The sequence below is a fragment of the Apis mellifera genome, linkage group LG2 (assembly GCF_003254395.2).
Source record: "Apis mellifera strain DH4 linkage group LG2, Amel_HAv3.1, whole genome shotgun sequence".
In the NCBI taxonomy this organism is placed as follows: domain Eukaryota; kingdom Metazoa; phylum Arthropoda; class Insecta; order Hymenoptera; family Apidae; genus Apis; species Apis mellifera.
Genome location: NC_037639.1, coordinates 4,584,851 through 4,596,890, shown reverse-complemented (window position 1 = coordinate 4,596,890; position 12,040 = coordinate 4,584,851). Strand labels below are relative to the sequence as shown.

The following is a 12,040-nucleotide window of genomic DNA, read 5'->3' as shown; positions in this document are numbered from 1 at the left end:
TTTGTAATAAAAAAACGCAATTGATTATAGTTAAGATTAAATATAATTGAAATAAATATATTAGACAACAATTATTTGCTACATTATGTTTATAATATTCCGCACTAGTTTAGTTATTGAGAATATAACGATAAACATTTTGAAATATATTTGCATTCTTAAAATGGCCATGTCTTAAAACGAAACAAACAATATTCGAACATTGAATAGAATTGCTTTTTCGTGGCAGAATCGAAACAATGAGAAATTAATTTTTCCATTTATCTAATCGATTGAAAATTATAATAGGTGAAAAACAAACTGAGAATGATTTTTTGAAAAAGAAATCCAATCGAAGGTAGACGATAAGAATTTCAAATCGAAAATGGACAAGTTTGGCTCGGACACCAGTATTATCTTCTGGGCGTCACGTAACAGGTTTTGAATTTCGTCCCGGTACACATGTAGACATTCGACCACCCTCACGTACCTGTAAACGCACGTCCACAATATTATGTTAACGTTGTGAAAGAGAAAGAGAAGAAGATACGGAAAGAGTAGAGTAAAGGAAAGAAGTGATGGAGAAGACGAAAGAGTGGGAGAAGGAAAGGAGAAAGGGGGAAGAAAGAGTCGACCGACCGATACGCCACAATGGCGGAGAGTTTCGGAGCAGGCAAGGCAGGCACAACGTGAGTCAGCCTCGTGGTAGGGAGTAGCGAGGTTAGTGCATTCCCCCTTAGTCCTTTACTCACACTACGCCGATCACGAGAGCGCGTTGTTTTCCTCCGAGAACTTGGGCCACGGGGCGAACTCGGTTCAGTATCAGTGTAGCGATCGCGTCGAAGGTAGTAGGACGCGAAGAAGCGTGGTAACATTTCTCTTTCTTTTTCTTCTTTTCTTCATTCTTCACTCTCTTAATTCTTTTTCCTATCTCTTTTTCACTATTTTTCCCCTCTGTTTATTGTTTTGCTCGCTCAAACCTAAGATAAGAACGTCACGCATATATGTTTTATCCTTGTTTCGCAGCGAGAAGCTAATATCGTATCCTCTTCATCTTTCTTCCCATTGTTTCCTCTCTTTCGTTTTTCCATATGCAGAGAATCAAGACGCGATTGGGGTAGACGTACTACTGTGATCAATGTGTTTGACGCGTGATTTCCAATCGATGCGCGAGATCGACTTTGTCTCACCTCGAAACTTTCCTATCGAGTTCTCGTCTCACGTTCGTTTGTTCGCTTTCGCGAGTGCGTCTCCACCGTGCGTGTGCTTCCTCAGCCGTTTGTGTGTGCGCGCACTCTTACTTCTCCGTAATTCGTGGCGGCGGCGACTAAGTGCCTGTTGACTACTCGTTAGTCGCCCCTGGAATCTTCGTCGGGCACTGCTACGGAAGTGAGAGCCGGCTCAAAGCGCAATCGTTTTTCTCCGCTTTACGAAAGAAACACGGTGATTTCTTGAATAGGTTATGTCGCGCGTGCCAATCTCTGTTTCTCGTTACAGCTCGCACACGTGAATCGCGAGTTGTGTATACATTTGTGTCGTGCTGTGTTTTTTAAGATGATTCCTGTCAGCTTGAAGGTCGAAGTGATATTCGATACCAAAGCTTGGACGTTTTCGTTCTTTGTGATTTTATTCTGACCCCAACTATTGAATTATCTGAGTGTATATAAAAAATGCGAATACCGTGGTATACAGTGAAAACTAATGTATTGATTTTATTTACGCAATTATCAGACAGTTTTCTAAATTGCTAACATTTGAGGTTCGTTGGATTTTTGACTTTTTGTATTATAAATAATATCTTCAAACTACTTTTTTATGCATTACACATTGATAAATTCTTTGTTTCAAACGAAAAGATTGATATTAGAAAAGAAGAGATTCTAGTTTAATTTATTATTGATATAACTTGCAAGATTATTTTGTATTTTATTTGAATTATATAAAATATTAAATTATATGTAATTATAAATTATTGAATATGTAATTATCAAATATTCAATTCAAACAAATTTCTTTTTTAATGTCATTTCAAAAATATTCATTATCAATAACGAGAAATCTTAACGAGAAATCAGTAATTTTTTTTTAATTAACTCTTTTTTGCAAATTATTTATATACAGTAATCAAATATTTTCAGTTTCATTTTTTTATTTGTATACAAAAAAGTTTATTTCGTAACTTTGATAAAAGTATCAAATTTGAATTTGATGTTTAACTCTAATTTTTTTTTTTTTTTATGTTTTCTCACGATATAGTAATTTTAGTTTTATATAGTAACTTTTATTTGATCAAAAGTAGAAATATATCAAATTAATATTTATTGTTAGATAAAAAATATTTGTGATGATTTTTTTGATATATTAATTTTTCGTATATATAAAAACGAAAAAAGTTTTGAAAGAAATGTTTGGAAGAACGCAATCAACAGTTGTTTCATAAGCTTCGGAATCGTTTTGTAACGACATGCGTAAAATCTGATTATACAAATTGAACACTTTTCGTCACAAGTTCTTATGATACATCGAATTATACTATCGAACGTTTAATATTAAAATTTTATTTGGTTCCATAGCAAGTGGACCAGTTTGATGCAATTTATCGATTTCGATATGATTTTTTCTTGCGATGCAGATAATAAACCGCGGTAACTCGAGAGAAAAAGTGGTTTCCATTACGAACGATAATCGAGACATATTTGTAATTTGAGAATCACTTTTAATTTCTTTAGATTAGTGGTTTATTCTATTTGAATATTAATCTGTTCTATTATCTTGCTATGTCATTATGTATAATTCTATTTGTATTTTTTAATAATATTATTAAAATAAGATTAGAATTATTTTTCGATCAAACAACTTAAAAAGATAATATAATAAATAGTTTGGAAATTTAAAAAATTTTGTTTAATGTCAATAAATAAAATTTAATAAACAGTGATTGACGAGAAAAAATACTGCAATATAAGAATGAATTATTAAGTTTACTTGATAATTAACTTGATAATTCTATATATATATATATAATAAATAATAAATAAAAAATTATTTATTAAGTATAAATATTTCTAATATTATTTCTTTTAAATTAAGATTAAGAATTTTGATTTATAATATATGCATAATTTTAATAAATAAGAATATTCTTGTTCAATGTATTTATATTAAATTTACAAGTACATTTGAGAATAAAATTCGAGAGAAAGAGAGGAACATTTGCTTCTGTCATTTTACTCTCAATTGTATTTATATCCTAAAGACCATACACTTTATATCAAAAAGATGGAGGAGTTAACAACTCATGTCGTCGATGTATAATAGAAGATGAGAAAGAGGGGGAGAAATTACTGGAACATAAAAATCCCGGAGTCTTGGTAGTTTTTGTTGCTTTTAAGAGATCGTCACGAAACAAACGAGACAAGTATCCTAAGCGTTGTGAGAATCGAATACTCGCAAAATTCTATAGTAACCTTTTTGAAACACGTTCTGTTATGCAGGACATTGACTAGAGGTACGAGACAATTAAGAAAGAAGAGAAAAGTGTTCGCCTAAGAAGAGAATTTTCGGAGGAGGATGCTCGGCAGTTGGGGCTGGGAAGAAGAATTGGAGTTGGGAGAGGGAACAGCAACCCTGTCACAAGATAGACAAAGACGAGAGAGCCCAGACTCGACGCATCCTGTCCCCGACAGCCGGGTGCTGAGGTATGCACCCAGCCGGTGTCACCACCCTCCCAGCTTCAACTCGCCACATTTCAGCACACAGCCTCCTCTCGACTGTACAGACTGTAAGTATATATATATATGTATATTTGTAATTTAAAACTAGATTATATATACAATATTGAATTCATTTTTATTAAAAAATTATATTTTTCAGATGATACTTCCATTAAAAATTTTACAAAAATTTCGAATCTATATTATATTAGAAAAACTACAAAATTCTCATTCATTTTATTAAAATCTTTTATTATATAAATCCTTTTATATTAATCTTTGATTATTAAATGATAAAATTAAAAAATAATCGTTAATTTTCTATAAATAAATACAAAAAGAATGAAGCAAAAAGACAAATTTCACACGATATCAATTTTGTTACAATTTTCAGATCTTTATTTTAATTTTATTAAAAAGTTTTATTTTTATAAAACTGGAAATAAAAAAAGAAAAATGATAAATATTAAATCTAATATTCTATATTAAATTATGTTTGTAATATTGTTTATAATTTATATAAATATAAATAATGATGAAATATATATAGGTATAATTTAAAAAAGGAAACTATATATATTAAGTAATAATAATAAATAATAATAAAGTAATAATAAATAAATAAATAATACAATTTTTCAAAGCGAATTTAAAATAATGAATTTTATCACAAAAAATATAAAATATAAATATTCTATGAAAAGAAAGGAACAAATAAATTAGTAAGAAACAGAAGAATGGCATATAATATTAAATATAAAAGAAAGTATTATTGATTATTTAATAATAAAATATTGATTTTTTACTAATACTTAATCGTTTATTTATATATAATATACATATACATTGAAGAAACTGAATTATAAAATATATTATGGAATAATATATTTTATATAATTTATTTATTGATTCTCAAAATCAATTAATATTATTTATTTTATTCATTTGTAATTGAATTTAACTAAAAAAATATTTTATATTAATATAATGATCAAAATTATTTTAATTAAGAAATATAATACAAATGTTATGTTCAAAGAAGCGATAATTTGTGGTATATTATTAATTCACTATTTTCACATCAATAAATACAAGTTTGAATGTCCAACATCAAGAACGACATTTCCAATAACTTGCAAATTAATAAAGTAAATTATTATTGAAATCGTAATTTATTATATATGTTATAATATTGTATATGTATTTTTAATAAAATAATGATGTAACGTAAAATTATTCATGAATTTACGTATTATATATTATTTAATAACTAATAAACTTACAACATTGATTTTTTCTAAAATTAAATTAAAATTTTGATAACTTTCTATTATATTGTTTTTCATTAAATAAATTTTTGTTTATATTATTTGCTATAAACAATTTATAATTGATTTTGTTCTTTTAAAAATAAAATATCAATGTTACACAAAATCATTTATTCGTGTTTGTAGAGAAGAATGTTTGAGGAAAAGAATCGATGACTAGTCGTTCTTTCCCCTCCTTCTTTTTTTCTTTTTTTTTTTTCTTTTTTTCTTTTGATTATTTCGAAGTGTAATGACTCATGAATTTATTTGAATAAGACTAATGTGTTCGATCATTTGGATTATGTGGTCTTATTTCTTGTATTAGAATTGGGGAAAGTAAATGATGAGCGTGGATTGCAAGTACAATAACGCTTTCACTTTTGAAAACAAAATTCATTTATATTTTTGAGAATCAGAATAATAATAGATGTTAGAATCTATTTAAGAATTTACTACAAGATTGATTTTTATAATATATATCTATTTTCATGATAAAATTAATTGACTTTTTCATATTCTAATTGATTAATTTAAATTTTTTAATCTAAATATCTTTTATCTTAATTTTAAATATTTGAAATACATATAATATCATTAATATAACTTGATAAAAATAAACTTCTATGTGAAATTATTTATTTTTTTTTAGATAATATCACAAGATTATATTGTTTGTATTATTAATATTTCATAAAAATATTTTATATAAGATTTTCAACAATGACAGTAATTGAAATGAAATAGCAATTAAATAAAGCATTAATTTGAAATTGATAATTATATTAGCTATTATTATAATTATATTAGCTATATTTACTATGTAATATTTTTATGTATATTTTGAAACTTATAGTTACTAAGCTAAAAAAAATGCATATGTATACTTAAATATTTATATATGTAATATTATCTTATATTAGTTTTATAAAATTATAGATTAATGAATATAGATTAATGATTATGAATCAAATTTTATATTTATCTATTCATTCTAGTATTCATGCATAATATTTATAAACTCAATGAATATTTTTATTTTTATGAATCATTTATGTAAACAATTAGGAATTTATATTCTAAATAATTCAGAGTTTTGAATTTTATATTCAAGTTGAATATATATTGCATTATTATTATAATAAAAATTCAATTGATATTTAATTCTATTAAATAATAAAATCTTTATTATTTATAATAAATATTACTGTAATATAAATAGTATAAATAAAAAATAAATTAAAATTCTTCGTTTCTTAAATCTACTTTTTATATCATGTGAAATTTAATCTATTCATTTCTCTACTTTCTTTCTTCCTTTTATTCTTAATTTTTAAATTATCTAGTTTTTTAGATTATAAAAAAATGATATTAAGAGAATTCTTTTTAAATGTTTAAAAATAAATAGAATCCTAAAAAAATTTTATTAATATTTTATTCTTAATTTACAGAGCAGCGTGAGGTGGCCAAAATGCTGACTGCTCACTCTGAGATGCACGAAAAACGGGATCCCCTTGGAAGCGGACAATATGGAGCAGGCGGGGGTGGTGGCGGCAGTTCGATTGAAGAAAAATCTATTCCGGAACAACCACCCCCGCCGCCGGTGCCTCCTCAGCGGGATCCGTCTGATCCAACGATCAGTGCTAAGAAACTTCCAAAGAAACGAAAATATGATTTATCGGAGCTTGAGGAAATGGATAAAAGCAGCAATGTAACAAGAACCGTAAATAATATGGTAAACATACGGGCACCGAATATGCCACTCAGTCAATCAGGTTTAGTTCAACAGTCAACTTCAGCAACTCGGCAATCTCCGCAACAAGAATCCGATTGTTATCAAGTGCGTATAGTAAGAACAATTTTATAAGAGAATTAACTATAAGATAATATCTTGATGAAATATCAAATTAAAGTTTCAGAAATATAATAAGTAAAAAGATATATTGTGATTTTAAATATTTTTCTGGTTATTAATTATTAATTATATATAATTATATTTATTAATTATATATAATTTATGTACATAATTTATTTTTGATATCTATTAAAGAAAGAGAAAAATGATTAACAAAATTATTAAACTTAAATTTAACTTAAGTTTAAGATTTAAGAATCTTTATACATGTATCCTTTAGTAATGAAAACTGTTATTAATTATTTTATAAATTCATACATGTAAATATTTAATAAATAATTTCCAAAAAATATATTTTATATTTATATTAAAATATATTTATTTATTTTCTAAAATACATATAAAAAATTTTAATTTCTTTTTTTAAATATAATGTTCATATATCAATATAATGTTCAATTCATGATAATTTTTGTTTTATTTATACTTTGGATAAAAAATGATAAGTTATAAATAATAGAAATCTTGAAGACATTATCACTAAAGATCATTAAAAAGATATTTCATCAAATTGAGATAATATTTTATAGTTCTATATGTATTAATCATGATATTTTAATATTAGGTATCCTCGGCACATTCAGTGGTAGTTTTACCACCTCAAAGTACAGCAGTGGATTATTCTGTTCGAGAGGAACCTTTACGTCCTCGTCCTCGGCCTGTTGCTATTGATCTCAGTGAGTGGCGCGACCACAGAGTGTTAGCTTTAAGGGATTCATATTATTATCCAGGTGTTATTCGTAATGTTGTTCAAGGAGAAATTTATATTGAGTTTGATGGAGAAAGAAAACTAATGCGTTATACTGACGTTTTGGGTGCGGGAAGGTACGATGTGATAGGTGATGCGAGCCCTTCGGTTGGGCAAGTGACTTTAGATGCAAAAGTTTGTATCAAGTGTCCATCAAACAATCATATTGATGCGGCTAAAGTGTTTGTAAAAGGGACAGTGTGCAAGATTTTATCAAATCCTAAGCGTTTTGTTGTTAAAATATCAAGGGAAGATGATCGAAATGATAGTTATGTTGTGACACGTGCGGATCTACGATTAGTGCAACCTCCTTGGTGGGACGAATTAGAGGAAGGACTAGAAGACTGTGATTCTGCGAGGGTCGAAGGAATTGGTATGGGATATCTCTATAAAATATAATTAAAAACTTAATGTAATTTTTTAATTAAGAAATTTTATTCTTATTGAAGTAAATCCTTTATTTTCTCGATTCGTAGAACATGGCTATCGAAATTCTTCAGAAGCTCCAACTGCAGTGCCAATTTTGCAACTTCATCACACTTCTCATCATACATCTCATATATCAACTCATAGTGACACAGGTGGTTATTATAGAACGACTGGTACTAGTCCTCTCATGACTTTAGGCACTTCTGCACATCCTGCCACTACAGCATTAAGTAATGGAAGTCGACCGTATGATGATTTAGAAAGTGAAGATGACTTAGATAGGGAAGATATTACATTCCCTTCAGATGCAGGTTAGATAATGTACAATTCTATTGTGTATTTAAATATAGAGATGTAGAAATTTTTAATAAAATATTTATTAGAAATAAATCTTTATTTTTTATGAAATGAAATGAAATAAATTTTCAGAAAATATTATTATAATAAATTATAATATTATAAATTTATTGTAATTAATATCTCGGAATTTTTATGATATTTACTTTTATTTTTTAATAACTTTTATTACGTCTATCTTTTCTAATTTTATACTTTATTTATATTAATAAAAATAATAATAATATAAATATATTCAACTGACAGATGCAAAATTGTCAGGGAGCAGTAAACGAAGCAGCATGCAAAGTCGAGGAAGTACCAGTAGTTTAGTTGAACAACGCAGTATAACTCCTCGTTCTCAAGCAGCCACGCCCAGGTAATAATGCTAATTAAATAAAATATATAATTTAATTAATAAATAAAAAATATAGAAGAATTATATATTTAATATTGAATTGTTCAATATTAAATAGATCTCAGGCGGCAACGCCACATAGATATAAAAAAGGTGATGTAGTGGCTACACCAAGTGGAGTTAGAAAAAAATTTAATGGTAAACAATGGCGTAGACTTTGTAGTAAAGAAGGATGTTCCAAAGAAAGTCAACGAAGAGGATATTGTTCTCGTCATCTTAGTTTGAAAGGATCTTGTCTTAGAGGTCCGACAAATACTTTTCCTGGGTAAGAAAAATGTAGTAATTATTTATTGATTAAATATAATAATCTAGTATTTTTGTATATTAAATAATGAAAATATTTAGTGGCAAAATGGATGGTGAAGAAACATCTAGAGATTCTGATACTTCTCCAAATTATGGAGATAAAAGAATTGCTGGTCGATTTGATCCTGATGAAACTGAAGCTGCTAATATGCTTGGTAAATTCTTAAATTTTAATATTTTACGAAATTTTTGAATTTTTAATTTAAAAAAAAATTAAATATTTAATATTTTTTATTATAGTTTCCTTAGGAAGTTCTAGATCGGCAACACCAGCTTTCTCTTCACCAACAGGACAATCTTCGATATCTCCTTGTATCAATCAATCTCCAGTACCACCCTTGGGACTGAATCAAAACAATGTGTTTATGCCTATTTCAAGTCCTGCTCATCATGCAACTCCATTAATCTCGCCTGGTGCGAAATGGAAACATTCACCTACTCAATCTACTTTCCTTACTCAATATCAACAGCAAGTGATAAAACCTGAACCGAATCGAGTGGTTAGATCGAATCGTTCAGCTCCAACTGCCCCAGTTCCTGCTAGTATAGGAACAAGCGTGATAAGAATCTCTCCTGTAAGTCGTGGTATACCAGGATCCAATCTAACTTCATCATGGTCAGAACAAAGCCCACCGCCGCGGCATCCATCGGTTGTGACAACTATAGCTCAACAACAACAAGGCATCATTCTTCAACATGCACTTACAACGAATAATGGTTTTCCTAATCATTCTGAAATTTCAGAACAAAATTCACAAATATTAAAACCATCTCATTCACCTCATATGCCACTATCTACATCAACACCACAAAATTTGACTCTTCTACATAATAAGCCTTTGGAACAACCTGTTGATTATGCTCAACCACAAACGCAAAATCAGCCAATTTATGTGATGCAGCATCAACATGAAAAAAAGTATCTTGTGATAAAAAATAGTATGGACGTATCTGCAGCAGGCCATATAACTAATCAAGATGATAAATATAGACCAGCATTGATGAATCACTTAGGTCAACTTCCAGCAACATTACATCAAACGCAATGTCAGCCTCCGCAATCACCTGCTGTTTCATCCGTCCATGTCGACAAATTATCAGTTTTACAAGTAAGTAATCTTAATAATTTTATTATAGTAATTTCATTTAACTTTACTTTAATTACGAATATTAAATATAAAAAATATATCTAGTAATAAATGGAATAAAATATATCATTATTATTAGGCAAATAAAGTGGCTACACATGTATCTACTCATATGGATATGCAAAGAACACAACCACCCCCTACGAGTGTTGTGATGACAACTACTGAAGCTTCAAATCCACCTACTCCAACAAGTGTCTTCCAGCATGTAATTGTACAACCTGGGCATTTGGTACAGATTCCTAAAACGCAATCATCTAGGGAAGAAAATTCTAAAAATAATGGAGTTCTGTGTAAGTTTATAGATTTCAGAATCATTATTTTGTAAACATTATTTCTTAACTATTTTAATATATTTTTATATGATTAAACTTAATTTTTATTTTTTTTATTTTTATTTTAGAATGATTGTTGTAATTTTTTATTTTTTAATTGGCAGATTATTATTAAATATATTTTATTATTATATATAATTTAATATTAGATAAAAAAATTATTGTTTTATATGATTTTTATTTATGATTGCGTTTATGTTTCTATTATCTTATCTTATCATTTTACATTAATTAGCAGATTTGACTAAATAATAAGATTTTCACAGATGGTAGTCATGATGTTCCTCCTGCATACCAGTCTCATCCTCCATCATTATTGAATAATGCAGGGCGTAACTGGAAAAAAGGTTTGAATTTTAACTGTCAAATAAAATGTATTATTATTTTAATATTAATTATAAAATATGTCAATGATATATATGATCAATTTTATAATATTTACTTTAAAAAGTAATTTTTATTTAATAAATATAAAATTTATATAATATTTTTATATTATAAAATTATTGAATATTATAAAATTATTGAATTACTTTAGATTGTTACTTATAAGATTGTTAAAAAAATATTGATATTTTGCTATTTTATTTTAATAATTTAAATTATATAATAGCTAGTTTGTATAATAACTTGTATAATAACTATTGTATATTTTTTTGTTAATATTTGAATTATATTTTATCTCATTTTATTTAAATCAGAATATAAATGATTCAATATTTAATGTTTAATATTATTTTAAGATTGAGGATAGATGGCATTAATTTTTTTTTATTATTATTTTTTATATCTTAAATTTTATAATATCTTTAGATTGTCATTTAAAATATATTTTAAGATAATATTAATTATTATGTATTTCATTAATTTATTTATAAAATAATTTCTATTATACACTAACACTTTCCTTTATGAAAATAATTTGCTTTAATAAATTATAATAATATATTTTTTGCTATTATTTTCAGAATTAATTAAAGAGTCATTGTGATTAATATAAAAATTTTATTGCAGCAGCTTTTCCTTGGCAAACAACAGTTTTGGATCAATCAGAAGTGAGTCCTCCACCATCTGCATTGAGTCCACCATTAAGTGCACCTCCAATTCCAATTAGTATGAGTACACCTGGTGAAGATGGATCTGGACCAGGACCAGATCCAATAACTCCAGCTGAAGAAGAAGATGATGATGTTTTTGAAACAGAACCCACAACTCCTGCAGAAGTTGAAGCTAATGCTAATAAGAGACGCAGTCAATCCCTTAGTGCATTGCATTCCAAGGAACCACAGAGTCCTCTTAAAGTAAGTTTGATAAGAATATTATTACAATTTTTATTTTAAAACAATATTATATCTTAAATTTTACTTAGTATAGTGTAATATAAATGAAATGAGATTAATTTTAAAAAT

General features: G+C 27.3%; 1 protein-coding gene across 12 annotated transcripts in view; it reads left to right on the top strand.

The window, feature by feature from the left end:
• The window catches only part of LOC100578885 (putative transcription factor capicua), a 52,158-nt gene that overhangs the window by 33,822 nt on the left and 6,296 nt on the right, over positions 1-12,040 (top strand). For 9 of the 12 annotated variants that reach the window (XM_006559089.3, XM_026438938.1, XM_003249400.4 and 6 more), the window contains 11 exons: positions 3,474-3,760; positions 6,448-6,836; positions 7,477-8,032; positions 8,136-8,399; positions 8,692-8,803; positions 8,901-9,107; positions 9,188-9,303; positions 9,389-10,257; positions 10,376-10,589; positions 10,898-10,978; positions 11,646-11,932. In XM_006559089.3, the coding sequence (XP_006559152.2) occupies positions 6,468-6,836; positions 7,477-8,032; positions 8,136-8,399; positions 8,692-8,803; positions 8,901-9,107; positions 9,188-9,303; positions 9,389-10,257; positions 10,376-10,589; positions 10,898-10,978; positions 11,646-11,932 (3,075 nt within the window). In that variant the 5' untranslated portion in view covers positions 3,474-3,760; positions 6,448-6,467. Of the gene's footprint in view, positions 1-464; positions 700-1,603; positions 1,739-3,473; positions 3,761-6,447; positions 6,837-7,476; positions 8,033-8,135; positions 8,400-8,691; positions 8,804-8,900; positions 9,108-9,187; positions 9,304-9,388; positions 10,258-10,375; positions 10,590-10,897; positions 10,979-11,645; positions 11,933-12,040 lie in introns of those variants that run through there. The other 3 variants (XM_016910717.2, XM_006559094.3, XM_026438937.1) reach the window with 3 other exon arrangements.